The sequence below is a fragment of the Manacus candei genome, unplaced genomic scaffold (genome assembly GCF_025592945.1).
Source record: "Manacus candei isolate 608988 ecotype Guabito, Panama unplaced genomic scaffold, ASM2559294v1 h1tg000049l, whole genome shotgun sequence".
In the NCBI taxonomy this organism is placed as follows: domain Eukaryota; kingdom Metazoa; phylum Chordata; class Aves; order Passeriformes; family Pipridae; genus Manacus; species Manacus candei.
This window is the reverse complement of record NW_026138097.1, coordinates 16,670,677-16,697,266: the sequence shown is the minus strand read 5'-3', so window position 1 is coordinate 16,697,266 and position 26,590 is coordinate 16,670,677. Positions and strand designations below refer to the sequence as shown.

The 26,590-nt window shown below is 39.7% G+C and overlaps 1 protein-coding gene across 1 annotated transcript in view; it reads left to right on the top strand.

The window, feature by feature from the left end:
* Positions 1-741: 741 nt before the first annotated feature.
* The window catches only part of CDYL (chromodomain Y like), a 108,836-nt gene continuing 82,987 nt past the window's right edge, over positions 742-26,590 (top strand). Inside the window, exon 1 of the mRNA XM_051799076.1 lies at positions 742-1,151. Within this exon, the coding sequence (XP_051655036.1) occupies positions 1,128-1,151 (24 nt within the window). The 5' untranslated portion in view covers positions 742-1,127. The remainder of the gene's footprint in view (positions 1,152-26,590) is intronic.

Genomic DNA, 26,590 nt, shown 5'->3' with positions numbered 1-26,590 from the left:
CCTCGAGGGCTGCTTAGTTTATTTTATGGCGAAGGCATCCAACCAAGGAAGTTCGGAGCATTCGCGATACGGCGTTGCTCGCCCATATGGCACCGCAGTAGGGCGATGGGTTGGGAGACGGTGGAGCCCACGGACGAGCGGAGCCCACGGACGAGCGGAGCCCGGAGGGTCGGGCAGGGACGAGCACTTGGGGGAGGGGGGTGCTCGGGGAAGCGACGCACGTGCGTGGGGCCCCATGTCGTCCCAACACCACCCCCTCAGGCTCCCCCTTTCTCCAAACTCCGCGTCCGTCCCGCGGACACCCCCCACCCCCCAGCGCGGTTTCCCGGGCGCGGCCCCGGGCGGGCGCGCGCCCCCGCCGCCCCCCCCGCGCGCCGCCGGGCTCAGCTGAGCAGACAATGGGAGATCAAAGCCGGCGGGGGGAGGAAGGACCGGAGGAGGAGGAGGAGGAGGATGGTGCCGGGCGGGGGGGGGCGGCTGGTGGAGCCGGCGGGGCGGAGAGTGGTGGTTGCGTGTGGCGCTGCCTCTCTGCGCTCGATTAGTGTTCCTGGGGAGGGAGCGAGCGAGCGTAGCCGGGGCCGGCCGGAGGGGTGCGGGGTGGGGGGGGGGAACGCGAGCGCGCGTGTGAGGGTGTGCGCGGGGGCGCGCGGGCCAGGGCGTGCGCGGGGGCGCGCGTTGTGTGTGTGCGCGGGGGCGCGCGTTGTGCGTGCGCGCCGGGCTGTGCGAGGGCGAGCGGGGAGAGCGAGCGAGTTGCGCAGCTGCCGTGCGCGCACCCCCCCCGCCGCCGCCGCCGCCGCCGCCGCCGCCGCCAGCAGCAGCGGCAGCAGCAGCAGCACCAGCACTAGCACCTCACTGGCATTTAACGAGCGGAGCTGCTAGTTGCGCTGGAGAGAGACGCGCAGGGAGGAGGAGGAAGAAGAAGAAGAGGAGGAGGAGGAGGAAAAGGAGGAGGAGGAGGAGGAGGGGGGAAAGAGGAGGAGGAGGGAGAGGGAGGAGGAGAAGAAGAAGAAAAAGAAGAAGAAGAAGACGAGGAGGCAGAAGAGGAGGAGGAGGCCAAACGGACACCAACTGAAACAAAAGTATTTCCAAACCAGCACCCAACTCCACCTTGTGAGGGCTCCCCCAGCATGGCTTCCGAGGAACTCTACGAGGTAAGAGCCCCCGAACCCCGCCGGCCCTGCCCCCGGCCCCGCCGGCCACCGCACCCCACCCCACCCCGCTCGGGAGCCTTTTTGTTGCTCCCCGGGAGCGCCGCCGGGCTTGTCACCCACACTTGCGGCGGGTGCTGCCCCTTCGCGCTGGGCCCGGCGCCTGCGTGTGTGCCCAGCCTGGCCCCCCGCCCCGCCTGCCCTCCCCAGTTTTGCGGGAGGAGGACGGAAATGTGACTGAAAGGAGGAGGCGGCAAAGTGTTACCGTGGCCTGCACTGCCCCCCCCCCCCCCCCCCGCTTTCCCCACGTTCACACAACACTTTGAGTCCAGCAGGAGCAGAGGGGGTGCTGGATGGGGCGAGCGGCGCTGACAGCCCCGGCGGCGAGCACGCCGGAGTGCGAGCCCGGCGCTGTGCAAAAATGTGTGCAAAGCCGAGTTATCGCCTCTGTCCGGCCCAGGGGGGGCTTGGGGGGGGGGGGAGGGCTGAGGGGCTCTCCTCTTGGGTTTGTGTCTGTACCAAGGTCCCGTGCCACCATCGTGTCCCTTGGCCGTGCAGCAAGCTGCGGCGATGCAAAATATTAAAATTTAAACTCGGCTCTTCGTGCTCCAACCATACGGTTGAGGTTGCAAGGGAAGCCCCAAAAAGATTGAAAGTTAAGGCTCTGACACGCCATCCCTCACTCGTCGCTCGGGAGGTGGTCAGAGGGTGTGCTGACGGGAGAGGAAGGTTTTGGGGTGAAGAACGGAGCGAGGTGACAGCCTAACTTTGAATTTCCTGTCTTATGTGTGGCAATTTCACATCCTTGCCCTTGATTGAAAAGCATCATGGTTCTCTTGGATTGAACTTCCTTGTTTTTATTTTTACAAGAAGTCATCCCTGGGAGTGAAAAGCTGTTGTTGTTTTGTAGCCGTTCTTGCCTTTTAGGTAAAGAAGTGGCCTCCCAAAACCAAAAATGGTCTTATCTTGTAGTTAATATGCATCGAGGCAGTGATCTATTAAAAAAAAAATATATCCAGAGGCTGGAATTCTAAGGTCAAAGAGAGAACAGACAGCCTTCAGGACACTTGACAGAAGATGTCTTACTGTACTGTTGTGCACATGTATCTCTCGTTAATGGAGTTACATGCCAGTGAAAGGTGCCCCTGGTGGGCTTATGTTCCAAGCAAGTTGACTGCCAAGCAGAGGTGCTGAACTGATAGACTAGAAAGAAGACTGAAGGCCTGTATTCCCAAGACAGATAAATCATAGTTAATTGCTTTGGCAAGTTTCCCCATCCTCATAATGTGGCTTAAGCCAATCTTGAAGGGATCATCCCTGGAAGTAGGAGAGAAATTTAGAGACCACTCTGCATCCGAAGGGATTGCCAAAAACTTGCTTTGACTTTGGAAAAACTTCTGTTGGGTTTGTGGAGTTTGGCCCATAGACTGTGATGGGACCGGTACTTGCTCTTAGTGTGCTGCTGTGTTTGATCAAAGATGGACAATAGGATATTGGTTTCAACAGGCATAAAGAAATGAGCAGAAGAATTCTATTTGCTGGGCATTGGGCTGAAGTTGAGTGACCATTGTGCATGACTCTTCTTGGTTGTCTTAAGTTGTTTTCAAAATGTTGACTTGTACGAAAGTCTCAGTAGTCTGTCGAGCATGGCCGTCCTCACTTGGCACGTGGTGTGTGATGGCTATTGGGCAAAATCCTCTTTTGCAAACCACCTGAAGAGATAAACTACTTCTTTAATTTTAAAAATGAGACACATTCTTTAGTCGTGTAAGTGCAAAGTTTGATTGAGATGCCGAAGTTGTTAATGCTTTTGGACTAGGATGTGGTCAAGGTGTCTTTTTTTTCTAGGTTGCTCGTTTTTGACAAGTTTTGTCTTATGATGAATTTTCTAGCCATGTTTGAAAAATCATAAAATAATAAATAATTCAAATGTAGTGAGCACTAATTTGGGAAGGACATAGCTGCAGGTTAATGTGAAATGTTAACTATTTAGTAATTTAAACTGTTATGTGAACTGCCCAGGGTATTGACTGGGGCTTTATTTCTGTTTCATGGCTATTTTCTTTATAGTTCGTGCCATACAATAGTCTTTGAATCTGGTGTTTGAAATCCAGTGCCATTTGTTATACCTCTGTTTTTCCTTCTGAATCTGGATCTGGTGTCTTGATCAAAAAAAATGTATAATCTATTTGCAATTGTTAGTCTAAGTACGAATGCCAGCTACTCCTGCTGATATGTGTCATGGTTCTTCCAAAATACAAATAAAAATTCTTCTTATAAAAAAATGAAGGTAAGTTTGTTTGTTTGTTTGTTTGTTTGTTTTTAAGGATTGATTTGTTTATGGGATTATTTTTACTCTGGATATCATCTCTGGAGAGAGGGAGCTGATCTCTATGTAGGCCAGTGATTTGGAATTCAAAGATCGAGCTCTTGAAATATACGAACAGGCTGGAAGGATGACTGTTGGTCTGACTGTATATCCTCTATGCTGTTTGTTCCTGGGCTGTATATCCTCCATGTCATGTGTTCCTGAGCACACAAGAGAGGTTGTGGTAATGACTACCTGCCTTTTTTTTTTTTTTTTTTGAGAGGGTAAAAGATCTGAAGAAAATACGGAACTTTATTGAGAAAAATTATAAGAGACTCTTTTTTCTATATGGAAAATGAAACAATTGGTAATGTTTCCAGCCTTTGTGGGTGAGGCGAATAGCATAGTTTTTCTGTTTGTAAGTTTGATTCTTCAAGTGACAATTTGTTTCTTAGTGAGGTGGACAGACATGGAGAAACTGGTGAACAAGATAGGTAAAGGAAAACATAAGAAAAGGTACCATTGTATTTGGATTTCCACAAGTTTTTTCAATAGGGATTGACATCTTAGGACATCTCTCTTCGTATCTGCGTTGCTGTGGTTTCTGGAAAGTCCTTTGTACATCCCTTTGGGCAAAGAGGAGGGCTACTTTCTTTTTCACTGTGACAACTTTCGTTTAGTGACTGTTTCCCACCAGTTGAAATTGTGTTGATTATTCTCCTTATCTTCTCTGGAGTAATTAGAAGTAGGGTATCCACCTCATTTAGAAGGTTATTTTGAAAGCAAACTATGTTTGCTCTCACTGCAGTCAAATCCCTTGACCTCCTTTGGCAAAGTCTTGTAGTGATGTCTGGGATTGAAGTCATTCTGAGTTGTGGTTGACATGACAAGTTTGTTTGATGAAATGTGGAAATGATTCCATACAAGTGCTCTCCAGGACAACTGTGTGTTGGCCAGCAGGTCAGACGTACCAAATGGCATCTGGTAGACAACTAGTAACTCTGTGCTGAGTTTGGAAGAGTCTCTTTCTCATAAAATTTATTAACTTTTTTTGTATTAGATGTGGTGGAAATGTATCAAAGTTCTCTGTCTGTGGGCATTGTATCTAGTTAAAGTGCCAAGTGTTTCTATCTTTCCTCTGAGGATTACTGGTACAGGTGATGGTATAAATGGCCCATTGGTTTAATTTATGTAACCATAGTTTGGCTTGGGCCATGATTGCTAGTCATATCACAACATTTTTACTGGGTTTTACCAGAAGTAAGCAAAACAGTTTGTGTGAACTTTGCAAGTACACCTATGCATTGATGCCTTTTCCATGAAAATATTACAGGTTAACATAACTTGAAGTCCTGTAGTTCAAAATTATACATTTTTGTATGTTTTATGTAATGGAAAATGTCTTTTTTTTTTTTTTAATTCTTCAAGTGTCTTGCAAAATACATATGCATTTTTTTCATCCTGGTGTCTGGTATTCTCAAGGTGATTCTTCACTTCCAATGATGATTCAGTATTTTTGGTTTTATTTTTAGAACTAAGGCCTTTGACATTAAATTATACAGATACAGCGAAATTACAAACTGAAAGAAATTTAAGGAGCAACTGCCTGAAGTTCTATGGCCTTGCAGTAAGCTATATGTCAGGTTTAATCACCTAATAAGTAAGACCCAAAGACACGGATTCCAAGAAAATTTAAACTTTGTGTATACGGTAGCGGCCACAAGTCAAAAAAAGTGGTCCTGTGGGCTGTTCTTCATCTACTAGGCTAGTTTTTTACATAATAGAGTGTAGAAAATTGGAGGAGAAATGCTGTCATTTTGCTGAAAATTTGATACTGCATAGGAGTTGCCCACTTAAACCCAGCTTTTCTCTCACAGCCCTAGTAACACTGCAGCAATCGAACCTTCATCATGTTTTGTGTGCATTTACTGGGAAGTTTAAACATTTGTTTTGCTTAAGTTAACTAAAAGGGTAAATCCATTATCTATGGTACACAGCTCGGAGTTTGTTGTAATTTCTTATAACTATTTGATGAAAAATTGCTATTAACAGCAAATTAGAATTGGCTGTTTGGGCAATAGCTGGTTTTTTCCTCATTGAAATGGTTTTTTTTAATTCAGCCTGTCTTGCAGGAAGTCCAAATTGTCTTGGGATCTATCTTCTGCTGCTTGTCTCTGATGTGCTGATTCTCAAGGTCTTGGTTAAAGATCTTGTTCATAAAGGAGGTCTTATAGTCATTGAGATGTAATGCCTGGGTTTTTGACAAGTGGTGCAAATGTTACTGCTTGTTTCAGGCAAGGTAAAAGACTAAGACTTGCTTGACTGACCCTACCCAACTAAACAAGACTAGGAATTTACATTAGACCTGTTTGTATTGCTTTCACCCCTTAGGAACTATACATCTGACTTAAAATAGAATTGAGGATTAGCTGTTCTTCCCCCATTGGTGACTTTCACTTCTTTAAACCAGATCATGAATGCAAGAGCACTGCAGAAATGGAGCCATCATATTTAGTGCAAGAAGCTTGACTTTTCCATGTCCCTTACCAGGCTGCTTTTCGCCAGCTTGAGTTAGCCCCAGAGCTCTGGACAAAATTGAGAAGGTCTGGTGCCCTGTCTTCTGCTGCTGCCACAGGGGGAATGCCTGAGCTCCCCCTGGGATTTCCTCCAGTGTGCTCTGCCCTCTGCAGTGCCACTGGCCTGGCAAGGCTCTAGGCTGCTCCCGGAGTGAGTTCAAACACACGTGTGCAAAGGAACGAACTTCTGCCTGTGTCTTGTGTAGAACTGCGAGTGGTTCACAGATAAAGAGGTGTTTTAGCAGTTTTTATGCATGAAACTCATTTGTACCTACATGTAAAAAATAGGTATATTGAGAAAATATATGTTTTTAATTTTTTTCTGTGTAACTTACTTTGAATTGCCCATGTCCATCACAGAAAAAAAAAGATGGGAGGCAGAGGAGGTGGAAAACGGGGAGAGATGCACCATCCATAAAACATGTAAAGCTCGGATAATTCTTACCTTCACAGTCCCTGGCTTTTACTGTGATTTAATTTCTTGAGTTTTTTGGTCAATCAGAGATTTACTGCTGTGGTGCCGGTTACGTTTAGAGTTACAGAATAATTACTTCCAACTCACAAGACTACTGTCACAGAAGGTTTCTTGCACTATGCTGATGTTCAGTAGCTCTTGAATGAGGATGAATTATCGGACACAAAGGACTTAATGAGACACACCACAGCCCCTTGTTCCTCAGGAAAGTTGGCATAGCTGGAACAGCATCAGTGGTGCTGTGTCCCTTTCAGACTTCTCAGTAGGTGCAGCTTCATTTCTTCCTGACTGCTGCAGCATTTCTGACCTGTGCCAAAGTGGTAGAAAAAACAAGTTACTAAGAGTTATGCTTTCATCTTATTCAACCAGAATGACTTCTTAAATATGTGATAACTGGATATGCAGATCTGATGGATATAAGAGATATGCAGGCCTGTAATGCCACTCTTCTGTAGTAAATTCCAAATCTGCTCTTACTGCGCAGTTTATTGTTTTTATGTATCTGTTGGAGCTCCACAAACTGTGTTTGCAGGGTTAAAAGGGATGCTCAACTCACTCCCTGTTCACATCTTCTGTGCCTTTGAGGTTTTTGATGACATGTGATAGATAACTTTATTGTTCAAGAAGTACAGACTTGATTATTTTTTTTTAATCTTAGAGTAAAACATTTATAATTTACGTATTAAACATACCATGTGCTTTCTCCGACAGTCTATTGTTAGACTAGAAAATACTTTAAAAGTTCTGTATTTTTCATTATCAATTGTATTTTCCAAAGCTGTGGTATCTTTCTTAGAAGAGCTTTTATTTTTCTAATTTTTGATGGACTTTTAATATTTACACACAAGAATTTTGTGTTCTTTGAAACCCTTTCTTTGAACCTCTCTCTGTATTACTTAGAGGAAAAGAAAATTAGCATGTTACCGGCTTAGTACACTATTAAGGGAAGAATATATTGTTTTCATAAACATCCTCAGAAGATTTATGTGTGTCCCTTAATGGTGACCTGTGGTAGATATTTTTCAAGGCACCTATGAATCTGTATGAATACATAGAATGGATATGGATTAAAAACCATTTTTTAATCATAGATTTCCATTTTTAAAATATTTTGAAGCCACTTTGGTAGCATTAGCTGCAAAATAAAGCAACTATTTTCTAATTATCTTTTAACTGTCTATTAGTTATATTTAATAATGAAACTACTGTAACATAGTTTTGTTGTGATTCCTTAGTGAGGCTTCACATTTTGTAATCATAGTACATAAAATAAATTAGTATAGCTCTGATCAAATCTTCCTTCTTGACCGTGTTATGTCTGAGGGTTTGTTTGTTTCATTTCTTTTGTTGGGAAAGATAAGGTATGTGTTTTAAGTGGCCTAACCACATTTGTAGTTGTGCCTCTCTAACTCTTCTGCCCCCACAGTTTCTGAAGGTTTCACTCCTTTTAAGGAAATTAGGTGTTAATGCTCAGTCTGATTGTCATAGTAGCATCTGAAAAATCAAAATCCAGAGGTTTTTTTTTTAGTATCCTAGATTGATAGGGAAGGAAGTATACATACTTTTTTTTTTTTAAAGTGACTTTGTGATTTTAATTTTGCAGAGACATTTAAATACTTCTCAAAGCATCTCCACTTCCTGTTGAATACTGGTTTATGGAAATTTTCTTGTTTTAGGGAATTTGGCTTTAGTTTGAAGATGTCAATTTAAAGCAAGTTGTGGGAAGTATGTTATGATGTATTTATCACAGAAAAATATTAGATGTACATTTTGTAAATATGTATGTAGGGGAACCAGTGGGGTCCATTCTTAAGAGTGTTGAAATGGATATACCTTAACTCCAAAATACTTTCCTGACTGTGATGTGTTGAATGTTCTACTCAGTCAGACGTCTGTAGCTTTTGAAGTTTTTTCCATTAAATGCAGTTCTTCAATGAAGCATCATCAGGATATTGATAACATTTTTGTTACCAATAACATGAGGGATGCAAAGCAATTCAAAGTAAATTTGTGAAAATTAGCTGGACTATAGTTTGGCTAGTTGTTAAATCATGCTAGTTTGTTGTGTTTTGATTTCAGCACCGTATTTTCCCCAGTTATATGTGTGTATAAAACATAGCTCCTACTAGTGCAGTGTGTTGCTTTAGCGGCTAGGTTACTCACAAGGTTAAAACTAACAGACCTGGGATTGTGTCTAAAACGAAATAATGAGAATGTGAGACTATAGGTTCTTACACAAAAGATCCACCCGGTTCAGCTTCCTGATTCCTATGACAGGTCCATAATGTCTTACTGTAGAGGAAAAAGTGGGAAATGTGACACAGCAATAGTCACTGGGAGCTTTCATGGCTGGTTTTGTTGGGAGAAGGCAGATTTCAGCCTTGGTTATAAAATGCCAGCGGCATGACCTGAGCTGCCCAGCTGTTCATAGCCCACCTTCGTTCCCTGTGCATATCTGCCAGAGGGTTGCGGCTGCAGGCTCGGGGAAAGGCAGGGGCACATCTGTGGATGGAGCCATTCTGTGCCCATTTCTGTTGATCCTGGCAGGGTCTGGTGTAAGGAGAATGATGTGATTGCCGGGTTGCTCAGTTGTGTTAGCACAATTGTTCCTTGGGCTAAACGTTCATCATTTTCTCTTCAGACAATATTTCTAAACACTCACAGGGGTCTTCTTCAGTTGTTGGAGTTTAAGGCATGTGTATAGGTATTTTCTGAGTCATAACCACAGAATACATTGGTGTTACTGAACTCTATTAGTTTGTACTTAAATTTTTCAAGAGGAGGTTGTTAGCTTATGTGATCAAACAGAACAGAAACACTAACTCTGTGTGAAACCTAAAATCATCAGCAGTGTACGCTCCAGATGCCTGCAGAGTCTTCAGTGGAGATTTAATGTGCTTAAGGATTCCATCCCAAAAAAAGGTCTAGCTAGCAGCTTTGTGTGAGTAGACTCGTAGTCTAGAAAATTTGGAAAGAGGAATGTGCTCAGAGAATAAAACAAATTGTCATAGCACTTGTAATAATAATTCTAGGAATTAATCTCATTATTTGAAATTAGTACTGTTTTGTGAGTGTAAGTATAAACCATAGTAGACTGTACTGGAGTAAAATATATAAAATTAGGAAGATTGATGGAAAACTTCTGAAAACAGAAAAAAACTGGTTTTTTCTTCTGTAGGCATTTTGCCATATAGTAACTCTATACCATAACTCTTAGGTGACCACTAATGTTTTCAAGGCTGACACTTTTTTTCTCGCTTGTTTGGGTCACAGATAAGGACCAAACTTGATCTTGAATTAATAGTGCTTTCTAAGAACAAAGAAACATAAAGTTAAAGGAATTATGTTTGCATCAGACTGAGAATCTTGAGCTTTTGTTCTGTATTTTTCTGTGGAATTAGATCATAAATATAGTTGTTCTATATAGAAATATTCAAAGCAACTCAACTGTGAGCATTTCCAGCTAAACAGTTTCTAATGCCTCCTGAAAGGGTTGCTGTAGATCTTCCCCAGCTCGCCACCCTCCTTTGCAGCTGAAGGAGTAACTAGATGTCCAAGCATTCCCAAGGGCAACAGAAGTGAGTGCAGTTTTAGAGTAGTCAATCAATTTTCACTTCTGATTTTGCAAGGTCAGAAGTTTCAAAGATAAAATTTAAACTGTTGGTGCACATCAGGTTTTTTATAGTATATGTATGTGGCTAGAGAAGGTTAAAGCCCATCTTACGAGTTGTTTTCAAATATGTTCTTTCCTTTGTGTGGTTCATGTGCTTAGTGTTATGTACTTCATATTTGGATTTGATTGTACAAAAGGGACTGTGTTGAGTGGGAGAGTAAAGGACACTTGATCTCTGTTTGGTTTTAATTTGGAAAAAACTTCCGTAAGACACTGCAATATGGAAGTCTAGGGCAAGTTTATTATCATATGACTTTTGAGAGACATTGACTTCCAGAGAATTAGCATTGGAATAAGCTGTATTTTCACCCAGGTAATCAAGCAATGACGATCAATAGCAACAAAGAATTTTTTCCCAGATGCCAATGGCAAATAAGGTAGCTTCCTGTTTCAAAAGTTCCATCAGTGTTTCAGATTCCATTTCACTCACGTTGGAGACATCTCTCTTCTATCAGGGCAGCTCCTTAATTGATTTGTTTTTTCCTGTCTCCCACATTGTATTCATCACATCTCCTGAGATTTGTGCTTATTTATTTAAACCACCCAAGAACAAAATATCAAGTTCTGAATGAGAAGATGGAAATCACTGTATTTAAGGATGCATCTCTGAGATGTAGCATTGTAGGACTGTTAAAACATGGAAGCTGGTACATCAAGCAGTTGCTGATTTTGACAGCTTATGTTCCATGACTACAGAAACCCAATGGATATAAAGGATTACTACTTCACAAATCTTTAAAACCATACAGAGATGGAATCTTGCTCTTATTTTCATCAGCAGGATACATGTGTTGTAGATGCACACAGGATACATGATTCATGTATGCAGACTGTACCATGCTTCTCTACTTTCTTATCAGTAAAGGTTTAATAACAGGGTTGTCTTTTATTGGATATTTTTAAAATGTGTATTGAGATAAATCATTCAAACACGTTATCTTTAAAACCAATTCTTTACAATGATCAATTTCGATTTTAAGTTCAGTTTTGCCCTGAAACTGGTGCAATGCAGAACAAGCATATTGAATAAAATGGTGTTTTGGAGGTTACCTATGCATGCCATGAAACATGGATTTAGTGAGGATATAGAATGAACACTAGCACATCACGTGGTTTATGTCCCCATGAACATTAGGTTTTAATCCACTCATAGTGGCAGGTGAAACTGTGCTGTTGTTCATTTATACCTATCCCCATGTTATTTTCCTCCATTTATCCAGAGAAAATAATTTGCTATGCTCTAATTCTTCGTGCCTTTGGATACTTATGAAAAGGAAGGAATGATGCACAAATATCAGTTGTTAAATAGCATGTGATATGTTTTTTCAGTACAAGAAGATCTTAGTTAAACATAATACTGGTATTGCTCTGTAAAATGTGAAGCTGTTTATTGCTGTGTGTTGTTTGAATATATTCAGTATTAATTGAATTATTCAGTGCTAAAGTCCTTAGTCAAGTAATTACAACCTAGTTTATTCTAAAGAATTTTGTCCTTCACACTTGAGCATATATATCTAATCAAAGCTATGAAATGTAACAAAACCCATTCATTGCATGCACACAAAATAATTTCTGTATTATGGCATTCTTATTGTCAAAGAAAAATAATGTTCTTTGGCTGTGGATATTTTTATAAATAATGGGAATTAATGAGAGTCATCACTCTATCGTATATATCTGTATATATGGGTTCATTATTTCTATTAGTAAAATAATGCTATATTTGGCTTTTTATTTTTTCTTGTGTACACTTGCTTATATTTATGAAGCTTGAACTAAGATGTGACTAAAAGTGATTAATTTGGGAAAAGGGGTTTATATCTTTATATGCTAAATAAAGTCTTAAAGTATACTGAGACATAGTAAATTATGAGAAGGGGAAGAAGAAAGTGGTGATTGACTGTGGAACCATGTGATAATTTTGTGTTCTACTTTTCACTAAATGAACACTCCCTTTCTATTAATTTGTACCTTTTGTCAGACATTTGAGTTTTACCTTCCCAATGTCTTTTCAATATCTGTCTCTCTCATTTGCAGTCAAGCCACCAGAAAAATCTTTCTCCATCCAGTTGTTCAGGAAAGGGCACTTTCAGTGTGGAATTAGTTGTCTATTGATTGTAAAGCAAGGATGTTTTCTGTTTTTCTGCAAGAATCTGAAACTTGGTTACGTAGTGGAAGAAAGGCCTATTTGTTAAAACTGGTTTATCTTTTGTAGAAAGATGGGTAGGAAGGGGTTGTTGGGGAACAATGGAGGCTCTAATCATTAGGACACCTGAACACTGTCTCGAAAAATGTAATTCTCTTTTCTCTGTCATGTCTAGCATTGAGCATATCACTCAGACTAAGTATTTCAGAGATGATTGCCAATCATTTGATCATCTCCCCGACAAAGTTTGAATCCCTGAGCCAAAGCACAAGCAAAATAAAGCCTTTTATCTTTTTTGTTTTTCTTTTTTCTCCCAAGTAAATATTGTCAGAACATCTCAGAATTAAGTAGAGCAGGCTAATTGGGTCTTACAGTGAGAAGCCATGCTACAACTGCAAACTACAGACAAGCCTGTCTCCCTTTTAAGTTGGGTTTTGGTTTGGTTTGACTTTGGTGGGGCTAACTGCAGAGGTATTCAACTAGCATGCAGCATTATCTTTGATGTCCTCAGCAGTCAGTGATGAGAGTCATCCAGAAGGCCATTTAGACCATTTAAGTGAAATTCCTCTAAAAGGTCATCAGACTTGATCCCCTTTCTCTACAAAACGGTATAGAAAGGCTAGTTGGGTTAATTTAGTCAGTTAGGTTAAATATCCTTAAATCTGGCCTCCTAAGCACTGAGGTTTTGTTTCCTTTTTCTACAGTCTTCTGATCCCAATGCTGGATGATACCCAACTTTTCATTCATTACAGATCTTCCCTTGGGACTGTAAACTGTGTTAGTAGGTGAATGTTTTTAAGGGATTGTGCTGTTGAAGTATAAAGAGTTTAAGCACAGCACTATGGTGTTTAGGCACCCCACTATGTGGAGCTACTAGACTGTAAGTTAAGGTTTGTTATCTGGGTGATAGTAACTGATGGAGTTATGTTTTTAAATAATAATTGTTGTATTTTACTTCCTTTTACATTAAATCTTGGAAGGTGTTAGGGTGGCAGCACTTTATGATTGACTTCAGCAGGTCCTTGCTCCAATTACTCAGCTGTTCCTTCTGTTGAGCCATAGCAGCAGCATGGCCATGTGTTAAGAGGATTGGAAAATTGATCTGGCATAATTGAAAACAACCAAACAAAAAACCCTGCCTCGAAAATGTTTATTTGGTTGAAGCAGTTCCTCAATCTGGTTCTGTGCATGGCCATGCATGTGTTTACCCAGATGATGAAGCAGGTGTGGAAGGTCATTGGAGCTGTTAAGCCTCTGAGTGATGGCCGCAAAAGAACAGCCTCAGTGAGCAAGCCCTGAGACCACTGGGAAAAAATTTGTGTATCCTGACAGTGTTTGTGTCAGTTTTTCTCTTAATGTTTCTTTGAATGGCGTGATGTTTAACATTTAGGTTTGAAACATACTACACCTTAAGGAAGGAGACTATCTATTCTTTGTTCACTTTCAGCTGTGAGTACTAGGGCTCTGTTCTCTACAAATTAAACAAATTTAGGTGCCACAGGCCTTGCTTTCCATCACTGCATTCTCCAGCAAACCACTCATTCTTCCTCCTTTCTTTGCGCCAACACCGATTTTTGTTGCTGGGTCAAGTGAATGCTGATTAAGGAAGCTTGCCTAGCTGAAAGTTACCTGCTGCTTTTGTAGAAATAGTTTTCTGGCAATTTACTGACTGGCTAATGTTGAAATCCAAGAGGTGCCACTTCAAGTGAAAGAACAGGAATATATGGCATATTTGAGGGGAGATAGGAGGAGAAAACGGGTTAGATGTGGAGAGATGGTTGCAGCAGTGACATAACTCTGTTAAAAAAAAAAAAAGAGAATCTGTCAAACTGCATGCTTAATTTGCAGCTGGATCAGCTCGCTGGACAGACTTGCAGTGCGGCTGCACAGCTTCTTGCCCTGGGCTTGAGCTGACTCAGAGCCTGTGTCCCCAGACTCCACCTTGAGGTCATGCAGCACATGCAGGGGTGGGGTGAGGAGAAGATGCTGTGCTGTATGTTTGAGTGACTGGTTACGCTTCTGTTTATTGTGAAAATGGAAAACTCGTGCTTGCAATAAGTTGTGATTCCAGTTACTTCCCGGTGCTGCATACCTGCTACAGTTCCCTGAATTTTACTTTAAGTATAGCAGTTACAAAGTTTGCTGAAACTTTTTATTACTTTTGCTGTGCCACGGAAGTAATGAAAAGCCTGCAGGGGGGTAAGGTTATATTTTCCTTGTCCACCGTGATGATATTGTAATATGCTCTGAGGCTGTTGTGCAAACCCAATCTGAAGATGCAGGTGATATACAAGTATAGTTAAAAATATAATTTATTTTTAAGGATTCTAGTTATTCACTGAGTGGGCAGGGAGTGGGATGAGACAGGATGTCTCCTTGTAGTTGAGCTTGCTTTGAGCTGCATTTCATTTAAAATGCTGATATTCATAAAGATTATTTTTAGCCACTCAAATGGAACTAAAGTTCAGAGTAAAAGTGCTGTCAATATCTTCTGGATAGAAAAACTTATGCTTTAATTACTTTTGGTTTCAGTTTCACAAGAGGAGGAGCAAATTATTTTCACTTTGAGTGTGTTTACTTGAAGGTGGGAAAACTGATAAGGAAAGTAAACTGCGTAGCTCTATGACTCCTTCCAATATATAAATAAAAACTGGTTAGGAAAGAAAAACATCTACTAATATTAGACTACAAGGTGTGTTATGGAAGGATTTGGGAACATAGAGATATAGAGTAATTGAGTGAGAATTTAGAAAGCAGCTTGAGTACTTTAAGTGCCCCAAATGCAGTGTTCTCAGTTCTCTGTGTGTGTGTATGCCCCTTATTTTGCTTATATTAAGGAAAAATATTTTGTCAATTATTTAGGTGCAGATAAAACTTAATTAAGAAATTTATTATTTCTAAATGTTAAATATTATTATAAAATACTAGATTATGTATTCAGCATTTAAAAGAAAATTTTATTAAAAATATTTAATATATTTATTGCAAATTCAGCGTTTGTATGCAGTTTGAAAACGTAAAATATTGGTAATTTCCGGGGTGTAACACACAAAAATTAAAATTACCTGAATGTACATTCAGATGACTCATTGTTTTAGCAGTTACAAGTAGCAATAAGTTTAAAAGCTCTACTTTACTCCTAAACCAGGACAGTTTAGTGGCATTGCCAGCCATTGATATTGATTCTTCATTTGGTTTTAAAAAATAACAAACAGCAAATTATTAAATAAATAATTTAAAAGTACAAAACAAGATTACAGTCAGTGTAAAAAATATCTGTTGATCATGGTCTGGAAAGAGTCCAATATATTTAAATCTATTTACTTGCCAACAAAGTATTTAAAACAAACCCCAAACCAAACACCGAATACTGTAGACTGCTTATGTGAAAATTACTAAAGTCAAATAAACTTTCACTATGCCACACTTATTGAGTGCCACACTTTAGTAAGAGCAAAATAAAATTATAAAATTAGGCCATTATTATTGCCCCTTCCATTTTTCTTCTGTGGTTTGATTCTGACATTGGTTTAACAAGTCAACCTGGCCTAGGCACTGGGTTCTTTACATCCAGAAAACAAGGAATAAAATATTGCATTCTGGTTTTGATTTATCACAAGGTAAAAGCAATTAAATAAAGTATATGCTTAAGGGTGCAAAGTTGCCTCAGAAAGTTCTGTAAGGTCTGAATTTTCTTTTTTTAGGGACAGAGGCACATTTTCCTGAGATTTATATGATAGGGGAATCTTTATTTAAATGTCTAGATGCAAAGAAAACATGCGTTGTTATTTCAGAGTGATTACATTAGATAATTGTTATTAACATTTTCTTGGAGTTACTAATATGTGCAGGTCATTCACCATACTTTTCTGAGAATAAGAAATTCCATTTCTTAAATTTTACTCTTTTGACAAAAATGTAATTAAATATAAGAACACTTCCATGAAAACAATCAGCACTGATAGTTACCATTGCTTGTTTTGATGCTCTATCCAGTATTGGCCTTGCCAATAATGACTTTTGCTAAAGGGATGATTTCCTAGAAATAATATAACATAGATTTTACTGAAATTATAAAGCAAGCAGTTTTGTCTCAAAGTTATATTGCTTAAAAATAAAAGTTACTCAGGCGTTTTGTAATTATTACAATGAAAAGTCATTGGGGATAGATATGAAACTGTCATAGCGTAATAAGGCAGAGATGAATATCCAAATGGATGAAGATTCAGAGAAAATGCCATAAGCAGCAGTGGCTATTAACTGCCACAACAAAAAGACCATCCATAGTAGATTATATAAACACATAAAAACATAAACCTTCTATCCATGGGGTTAAGAACAATGTGAAAGTTGTCTTATCTATTGAGAGCAAAAAAATGCCAGTGAAGATGTGTCTACTAGATAGGGATGTTAATCGTTGAGAAGAGACAGAAGTACTGAAAAAAATATTCTATGATTCTGCTGTGAGTCAGACTACTGTTGTTCTGTTGCCGAAATCTGGATGCTCTGTTCAAAATTTATCGTGACTTACAAAAAATATTTCTTTATTCTGATCGGAACAAACAAATTTAATTTTTTCTTTAGTCTACAGAAATCAGAATTTAAAACAAACAAACAAAAAACCCCAACCAACTGAAGATATCCAAGGTATTGGGGTTTGTATTTTTGTTTTGTGTTAATTTTAATTCTTAGAAGTGTAAATGGGATAGTATAGGCTGGTATGTAACATTAAATACCAGACTGGATAGGTTAATTTAAAAAAAAACAACTGGGAGGAGCTGTTGCCTCCCTTGAAGTCAGGGAGGCCCTGCAGAGAGACCTGGATAAATTAGAGGACTGAGCAATCACCAAGCATATGAAGTTCAACACAGCAAAGTGCCAGATTCTGCACCTGGGATGGCGCAACCCTGGATGTACAAACAGACTGAGGAACGAGACACTCCACAGAAAGGGACCTGGGGGTCCTGTTTGATGGCAAGTTGAATCTGAGTCAGCAGTGCCCTGGCAGCCAGGAGGGCCAACCGTGTCCTGGGGGGCATCAGGCAAAGCATCGCCAGCCGGTCAATGGGGGGGATTGTCCCGCTCTGCTCTGCACTGGGGTGACCTCACCTTGAATATTGTGGCAGTTTTGGGCACCACGATGTAAGAAAGACATTAAGCTATTAGAGTGTGGCCAAAGGAGGGCAATGAAGATGGTGAAGGGCCTTGAGGGGAAGGCATATGAGGAGTGGCTGAGGTCACTTGGTCTGTTCAGCCTGGATAAGAGGAGACTGAGAGGAGAGCTCATCACAGTCTTCAACTTTCTTGTGAGAGGAAGAGGAGGGGCAGACATTGATCTCTTCTCTGTGGTGACCAGCAATGGGACCCGACAGAATGGCCTGAAGTTGTGTAAGGGGAGGTTTAGGTTGGATATGAGAATAGAGATAGAGAAAGGTTCTTCACCCAGAGGGTGGTTGGGCACTGGAACAGGCTCCCTAGGGAAGTGGTCACAGCACCAATCTACCAGAGTTCAAGAAGCATTTGGATGATACTCTCAGGCACACGGTGTGACTCTTGGGAACAGTTCTGTGCAGAGCTAAGGGTTGGACTTGATAATCCTTGTGGGTCTCTTCCAAATCAGCATATTCTGTGATTCTGTGATAATGATCGCAGAAAGAACTGTAAAAGGTTGAAATGAGAATTGTTCAGCAGAAAATTAAAGAAAGCAGTCACTGGTTGCCCAACTGTTCATGACAGTTAGAACTGGTCTGTATTTATTTCTTTATTCTGAGGCTGAAAGTTTTTCATTGACAAAGATACTCATGTATGAATAGTAGGCTTTTGTAAGGCACCTTATACAGTACTGCATGGTATTCTGATTTCTGAAATCCATCCCTTTGCTAAGTCAAAATGGCCCATATCAAATACATTTCAAAGTGGTTGATTGACGGATCATAAAGCAGTAATAGATTAAGGACATTCATGTTGGATTTTATAGAAGTCGTTCACAGTCCATTGCTTTGAGGATTTGGGTAATGATCTGGAGGAAAATAGAACGTAATCTCTGGTAAAATGCATATGTGCAAAAATTGATGGATTCATAAGTGTGAAGGATGGTCTGTACTTCATTAATGGCGATCATTTCAACATATGTTAATATAGCTAAAGGTATCTGTCTAGACAGTGGGATCATACATGTAGAATGGAGAGTAGTACTTTGGAAAGGAGTAATTTGGTGATACAATACAGTAGCTAAAATGCACATTGCAGTCCATTGGTATGGTTATAGGGGATCCCAAGTGGAATTAGGTGTGCTGTTATTTTGCTGTATAACTCTAGCAAGATGTTAGAAAATTGCATCCTGTTTGAGTTTAAAGTGCAAAAAACCCCAAAACCTAGATAAACTTATAAAGATTCAGAAGAATGTGTCAGGGACAATTACAAACCGTAAAAACAAGTCAACAAACCCTGCTGTACAGTAAGAACCTGGAGAAGTTCAGTCTATGTAGTTTTTAGCAATGGGAAGTTCGAGAAGTGACTGATGGCCTTTAAGTACTTATATGGGACAAGATTTCAGATGGAGTAGTCCTTTAGGTATAGTAGACAAAATAATGGAGCTGAAAGCTGTACTTGGGTGTATTTCTTCTAGCAATATAATAAATTTGAAACTGAAGGCAGTTATCTATCCAAACAGCATATTTAAGGATGTTCTGGATATGTCAGCAAAAAAAAGCTGTGAATTTTTCCAAAAAGATGCCTTTAGTTCAAGCACGGTATGATGACCCAGTGCAGGAATTTTGGAGTGAAATTATCTGTTAAACAGAAAGGCAGACTAAATGATCATCTCCTACACAGGTCATCTACAAAATATGATAAAAGTGTTTTCAGCATCAGTGACACTGTACTCAGTTGTAATGTGTGTCTGTATTTTTGATGGGAAGGCTGAAAACAGAGGGGGAAAGGGAGGGTTGGGTATGTAATGAGAGGATATAATAAAGATGAGTTTAATTTTTATGTTACACATACAGAGGAATTAAATATTAAGTACTAAATCAAAATATGTGATCATCCAAGCAACACATACATCTTCCCTGTAACACTTTGAAAGATTTTTGCATGCTAATTGTGTGCGTTAGCAACCAGCTGGGAACAATACCCTGCTATTTGTTAAAGGAGAGACAATAACGTTCTTCTAGACAGGAAAGAATCTACATTGTTAACAGATGACCTGAAAGTTCAGCTCATTGAAAAGGCAAATATTTTGACCAGGAGAGTAATTCTTCCTGTGGAGCAGTGTGAGTTGCCGTGCTTAAGCTGTACACCTATTTTTACCCGTGTCACGGCTATTGAGCTTAGTCTTCAACTTACTTGATAAACAGTGTAAAAAAGATTAAGTAGGTCTTTCTCTTTGATGAATGTAGAGGTGAATATGTCAGAATCCCCTTTTGCTGTAGGTTTGTTTTTTTTTCTGCAATTTCTACATTGATTTTAACAGTTCAGGTGTAGATTTTTGACTTGTTGTCACTATCTGCCACATTCTGTTTTATTAAACTCCAGAAGCACTATTGCACAGGAATAACTGTGGGCAAAAGCTGGAGTTGCATGTGAAATGAAGGCTGTTATGATCAAGGGGAAAAAAAAGTTACAGCTTTGTTTAAAATCCTGCTTAGAAAGCGTAACCACATACACAAACGTTCCTTGTGTTAGGGTGCATTTTGATAGTTCGCCATAACTTTTTAAATAACTAATTTGACACTTTTTAGAAAAACCATTTGACTGATACAAGAAAACGTGAGACAATATAAGTGAAACTGTACCCTCTCTGCTCTGTGATGGAGTTAACTGGCAATGCAGAAGTATTACCACAAAAAAAAAAGATATTTCAAATTCAGCTCCCATGAAATTATAAGGTGATTACTTTTGCTTGCCTGATAAAGAAGTGTTCATATAAACAAACCACATTTAGGTTAGCCCCTTGCTCATATATACTTGATAAATCTGATAAAACTCTTGTGTCCCTGTGGGGAGGAGGATTGTGAGCTCTCTGGGGCAAGAGCTATGCCTAAGCTTCTTTTGAGTTTTGATTTTTTGCTTTTTTTTCTTTATAGATTTTGTACCACATTGTAAAAATACTGTTATTTACATCACAAATTCGAACACTTTAGATTGAGGAAATGACAAATTAATGGTTGCCTGTGAGTTCTTAGTTCTCTTTCTTTTTATCTAATTTATGCACAGACTGGATCATGGGTCCTGTGGTCAGGGAAGAAAACCATTTGCAGTCATAATTAAAAGAGAACTAGAAGGTGCACAGCTAATCTACCCTTCTGGATGAATTCAGTGGGAAGGGGTACTTCCCTTTGGTGCTCCCAGGAGAAAAGTGTAAGCCATAAGCAAAAACCTGACAGGTTTTTGTTCTCCTATTTGTCCTTATTCTCAAGGACTAGAGATTCCCATGTATTTCCAAGGCAATGTGGGTTGATATCCTGCCTGCTCCTCATGTCCTCAATTGGATGTCCCCTCTACCACCATGGGCATGCAGGATTCCATACAGAGACAGGTTTTGGAGTTTATCCATCTGAAAACTCTCCCTCATAACCCCCCACTTCTGCTTTTTTTTTTTCCCCTCCTGTTTTGCTTAATAGGGTTAATTTGATGCCAACTTTTCTCCCAGGAGGAGGTTCAATTTAAATTTTGGCAACCCCATGAGTATTGCTTTAACCAGCTGTGAAAAAGCATCATTGGACTGTTAATCTGCTGAGTTTCAGAAGCTACTCGCAACTGTGGAGGTGGTTTAACTTTTAAACCAGACTGCCATTGTAAGGAAACTTTAAATTTGGCATTATTTCACTACCAACTCCCTTATAATGAAGTATTTTAAAAATAACATGCAAAATTGCATTAAAGATGTAATAACTTGTTTGAAATACCAACATTTTTGTATTAGTGGTTGGAAGCATCTAAAATGAATTTATGAATTAAAAACCTGAGTTATATCTGCTTAAAACAAAAATGCAAAGCCCAAGTTCTCAATTTGGAAGTTAAAACCCAGACTTTCTAGAAATTTACTGACTTATGACTACCTGTTACCACAAGAGAGGAGAGTTAAAGTTTGGTTATCTTACAGAATTTGCTCTTTAGTCTTTGCTGTTCAATAATTTTCTTAACTTGGAATGCATATGAGGACCTGATGATGTTGTTGATTTTTTTTCCCTTTGGATAGTAAGAAAAATTATGGAGTAGAGGTACTACTTCTAATAAGCATTGCTGTGTTGCAAACACTAAGTGTTGTGATTATCATAAGTATAAACCTTGTATCCAGCTGTATTGGTAAGGAGTTGGTAGTTTTTTCCATGCTAACAGACCCATAATTCATAATGATGATTTTACTTTTCTTTGTGTACATGGATTCCAGTTAGTGTGCTCAACTTCATGTGCACAGGATCAATTTTATGGGCTCTTTCCTGCTTTGTAGAAGCCATTGCCACTTACTTTTCCCCACTTGCACTTGAGTACCTGTTTTTAAGAGAGTAATATATTTCGTGTCCATACAGCTTCTCTAGATGTCTCTTATCAGGCTTACAAAATGGTAGCAACCTGCCTACAATATATGTATTTACATCCTCCTTCAGCAGTAGCTTTGTCAATGGAAGAGCAAGTCCACCCGCAAGCATTCATCACTGCCCTCTACCTGGGGTTACTGCCCTCTCTGGTTTGCTAGCTGAGCTGCTCACAGGAGCTCTCCCTAATCCAATTCTGTCAAATTGAGCCATGTTAGGAAAGATTTGTTATTTAAATTACTTAAGCTGATCTAGCTTATTTTGACTGACATGTTTAGGGAGTTCTTATATATGCAGCTCAGCCAGAAGATTTGAGAAGTGGTAACCGTCAGCAGAATGTGATGATAAACTGGGGGCATAAGTGGCAAAGAGCAGGTCTTTCCCAGCTATGCCCAAACTGGTTGATGTATTCTCATCTACAGCCTGAAATTTGGGAACCTGCTTTTTCTTCGTGGAACATTCTTAAGTTTTTTTGGCCATTAAAAGAACAGAAGTCTGCCAGCACCAGTTCCTCTCTGAGTGTTCCTGTTAGCCACTATTTCACCCAGAACCACCTAGGGTATATTGGCCAAGAGGCTTTGATTGTCCACCTTTGAATGAGTGCTGCCAGCATCATTTCATAGTTGAACTAAAGTGCAGGTCTCCCTCTGGTGCCTACTTTGTAAAAGCACAAGATTTTATAATTGGTCTGAGCAATTGAAAACCAACTGTATGAAAAGAGAAAGATCTCTTTGTTGTCCTGGTAATAACAGTTCTGAGAGTGCTGACAATAACGTTAGACAGTAGACCACTTTTTTTCTTGTGCTACATAGTGCTAATCTACACATAAATTCAGAACTCTGCAGTCACTGTCAGCTGCAACAGTGCTTGTCATCTGCACCTTTTCTGACAGCAAAATCTTCAGTTTGGGAGGTATATTGGTTAATATGTGGATGTATGGATAATGGATATATGTGGATATATGGAGATAAACTCAGATAATTTTCATCAGTTTCTAACCTTTTTCACTTTCTTACCAGTTCCTGTTAGCTGTCCATTTTTGGAAATTAGTTAAGCACACAAACATTGATCTTTCTAATACAACTAGATGTTTTCTGCTTTGATGGATTTTAATCTAATTTAAAGACCTTATCCCACTGATGGAAAGGCCTAGGCATGAGAACATTGAAAAGAGCACACCACCACATCCCCAACAAAATACTAAAAACTGGTGTCATCACTGTGGGAGGAATTTTTCATTTAGATCACCTTCCACCTCAGGGCCTCTGCCCCTTTCAGAGAACCACATTTTGCATAATTAGTCCTACCTCTCACAGCTATCTATGTGTAAATTTTTCCATTCATATTCCCAAGAACACACAGCACAAATGTTTCTCAGAAATGTCCTGCTTATGCCATACATCAGAAGAACTCCATGACTTTTGGACTTGGCACCTTTTGATTGTGACTTGCTGACATTGAGAATACCTTGACAATGCCTGCTATCAGCAGGGGGGTTCTCAAAACAAATACAAGTGATGTGTATGACTCAGTCCAGCAAGTTGCTATTTCCTGAAATAAGCCTGTTCTAAAAATGCCCCCAACAATCTTTTAGGAATACAGTTCTAGAGGAATACTGGCTAATGTTTCAGACACATGATTTTCTCATCCTTTGTCGTGAACCAACACACCTGAAACCTTCCCTGGTATGAGAAAAAAAGCAACATAAAAAACTAGTTTGGACTGCCTAGCATGAGCAAGGTCAGGTTGATGCTTAGAAATGATAAACTGAAGGCAGCCCCCCATCAGGTTACCTGTTTGATACAGTCTTACAGCATGGCAGTCTAACTCTGCATTTGAAGCTTACATGGGCGTATCTCTGTGGACAATGTCTAACACAACATCCTGCTTGGCTGCAGTTTAGGATGCTTTGTTCTAAAGTGGAGGGACAAGGAACTGTGTGGAACAGGAGTTCGCTGTGGGAAGCCCAATCTTCTTGGGATGTTCATTGCTGTCCATGTGGGGGACAAGCTGGTAGCCCTGGAAAGAAGTCAGATGGTCTTTTGAATTGCTTTGTGCTTTACTGTTCTTTTGAAATCTGCAGAGGATGATGATGATAAGGTTCTTTGGGGTTTGTACAGGAACGGGGGTGGTGTCAGCCTTTAGTCTCCCTGTATTTCTCTATTCCCTTGATATAAATCTAGTGTTTCTTCTGACTGTTAGGACATAGTTTTCATATGTATTAAGTCAGTACTGTGACAGGAATGGGGAGAGGAGACAATATTTTTTTGGGGGAAGATTTTTTTCCAGTGCACTCTCTTCCACTGTGCTGGCTAATCTGTTTTTTCACCTGTATGTGAATCAGGTCCAGAAATTCAGCTAAAACATAAGTATTATCCTTCTCAGCATAAGTATTAGTTCTCTGGATGGGTACAATGTGCATCTGTGGACACAACTATACCAGTGTCCTTTATTTTTTTTAACTTTAAAAAAAACTCCTAAAACTATTCTTAAAAGGAAAGAAGCAAGGATGAGCAGGTAGCAGGTCACCCACTGGTAACATTTTTCTGCAAGTTGCCATTAAAGGGCTTCTGTTCATTCTCAGCTTGAGCATCTGGCTGTAGCTGATCTTTGTGTTATCCTCTTTTCACATACTTTTTAAAAATTTTTCTGTAGAAAACAACAAAAAATGTTGAAGAAGCTCTTTCACACTTATTCTGCTTTCAAAAGGAATAAATTGGTCTCAAAATACTTTATAATTGTGCTGCTCTCTGAGGCAGTTCAGTGACCTCCTATAAGAGCAAATCAGAGTACTAGATTACTTCTTCACTGCTAGCACTTAGTACCTTCTTAAAGTCTGCCCCTGAGTTTAAACATCCTCTCAAAGAAAGACAATCTATGACCCAGTGGTAGCAGATGTACATGGAGAGGTGGCAAAAGATTGCTTGGAAGGTCTCATTTGTTCAGTGGTATAAGTAATTACTTTGTCCTGGCAGCTTAGATGCTTTATAAGGCTTCTGAACCTTACTCCTCCATTTCCTTCCCAAGAAAACTTCATTTCTTCATGTAATTGTTTTGTCTTTAAGAATTTATTTGTTTATAATCTTACAAAGTGTCTTGGAATCAGATAAACCCTCTCTAGAATACTGTGTTCTACAAAATGCATTCAGTGCTGTGGAGGAATATCGCTCAAAAAAGCTTCATAACCTTCATAATAAAATAAAGAAGGCAGTAAAGACCGCTGGAAGGTACCCAAATCTCTGCCAGTGCCAGATTAGGGGAAAGTCTGATGAAATATAGTTGTCCATCTACCTGTTTACTCCTGTCCTAGATCCTTAAACTGGGAATCACAATAAATATACTGCAGGACAAATAATGAAAAACATTCTTTTATGTTGCGAACTCAAATTCAGACCTCAGAATGATTGCTGGGAGGGTGAAGGTGTTCATAATATATTGCACAATTATAAGGATATTTCAAAATATCCAAAAGCTTTTCTTGAGAAAAACACCTTTCTGGATGGCAATACTTAAAGAAGATGAGAATCTTAATGCTGTCCAGTTCCACTGTGTAGACATAATTCTTGTTTAGCCTGAGAGAAGAACGAAGTGATGGTGCAATTCTGTTTCTCAAAATGGCCCTTTTCCTATTTTTTTTTTCAGAATTGCCTAAATTATTTTTACACACATTTTGAGCAGCTGAGTTTTGCATAGACTTCAGTGAAATTTGAGTGTTACTTTTAATTTGAGCCTATCCATTAGACCAGTTTTCACTGGGACTTAAGTACAAATTTGATCCTTTGTGAGTACTGACTGAGTTTAGCCAGGAACTAGCATCTAGGTTCTTAAACCACTTCATCCACAGTGTTTTTCCTGCTTTTCCATTTGGCCATTTTACTCCCACCTTCTACTCCAAGTCACTTTCAAATCTGTTATTGCATGCCGTGCTAAAAAGCCACCTGCTTCTCTCTTTGATGACACTACTGTTGTACAGTACTTTCTACATGCAGCCTTTGTAACCTTTGTTCTCTCCTAATCCTCACCTTCTTTTTACTTGGTGTCTTTCATAGACACTGTTCTGTCTTCTCCTCTGTTGAAGCCTTATTCTCAAACAATATTTCCTTAAGCTCTTATTAAAAAAAACATGCCATCTATTCTCCCGCCTTGAGAACTGAACACAGCAAGAGATTTGGAGTTGTCTTTAAATAATCCTCTTTTTCAGAGTGTACTCTTTATTGTTCCTTTCTGTTGACCCTCTTGTCCTCTCTACCCTTTTCTTCCTCTTACTGTATTTTAAATCTTTTTGGATCAATGATATAACTAAGTGCTTACCAGCAGGATTTCAAGTTGTTTGTTAGGTGCCAAGCTGAGCATTTTTTAGATTTCCTCTGGTGTCAGAGTACGATCTGGTTCTGCTGATTTTGATACATTAGCGTTGTTGATAGTCAGCAAAATGTCTCACGAGCTGCGTTGGTGTGATAGAACCACACCACTAAATGTAAAACTAGGTATTTAAAATTGAAACAATTAAGAATAAAGTAAATGCTGGTATCTTGCTAAGTAGTAGAATATCCACTTCTGTTTTCTAAAAGAATGCAAAGCCAATCCTGCAACTTTTACTTACATGAAAAATGCATACTCAGGCAAACCAACCATTGTTTAGACTGAATATTTATTTTTCCCCCAACAATTTGAAGATATATTCAAAAAACTGTTTTCTCATGTCTGAAACATGTATGTAATATG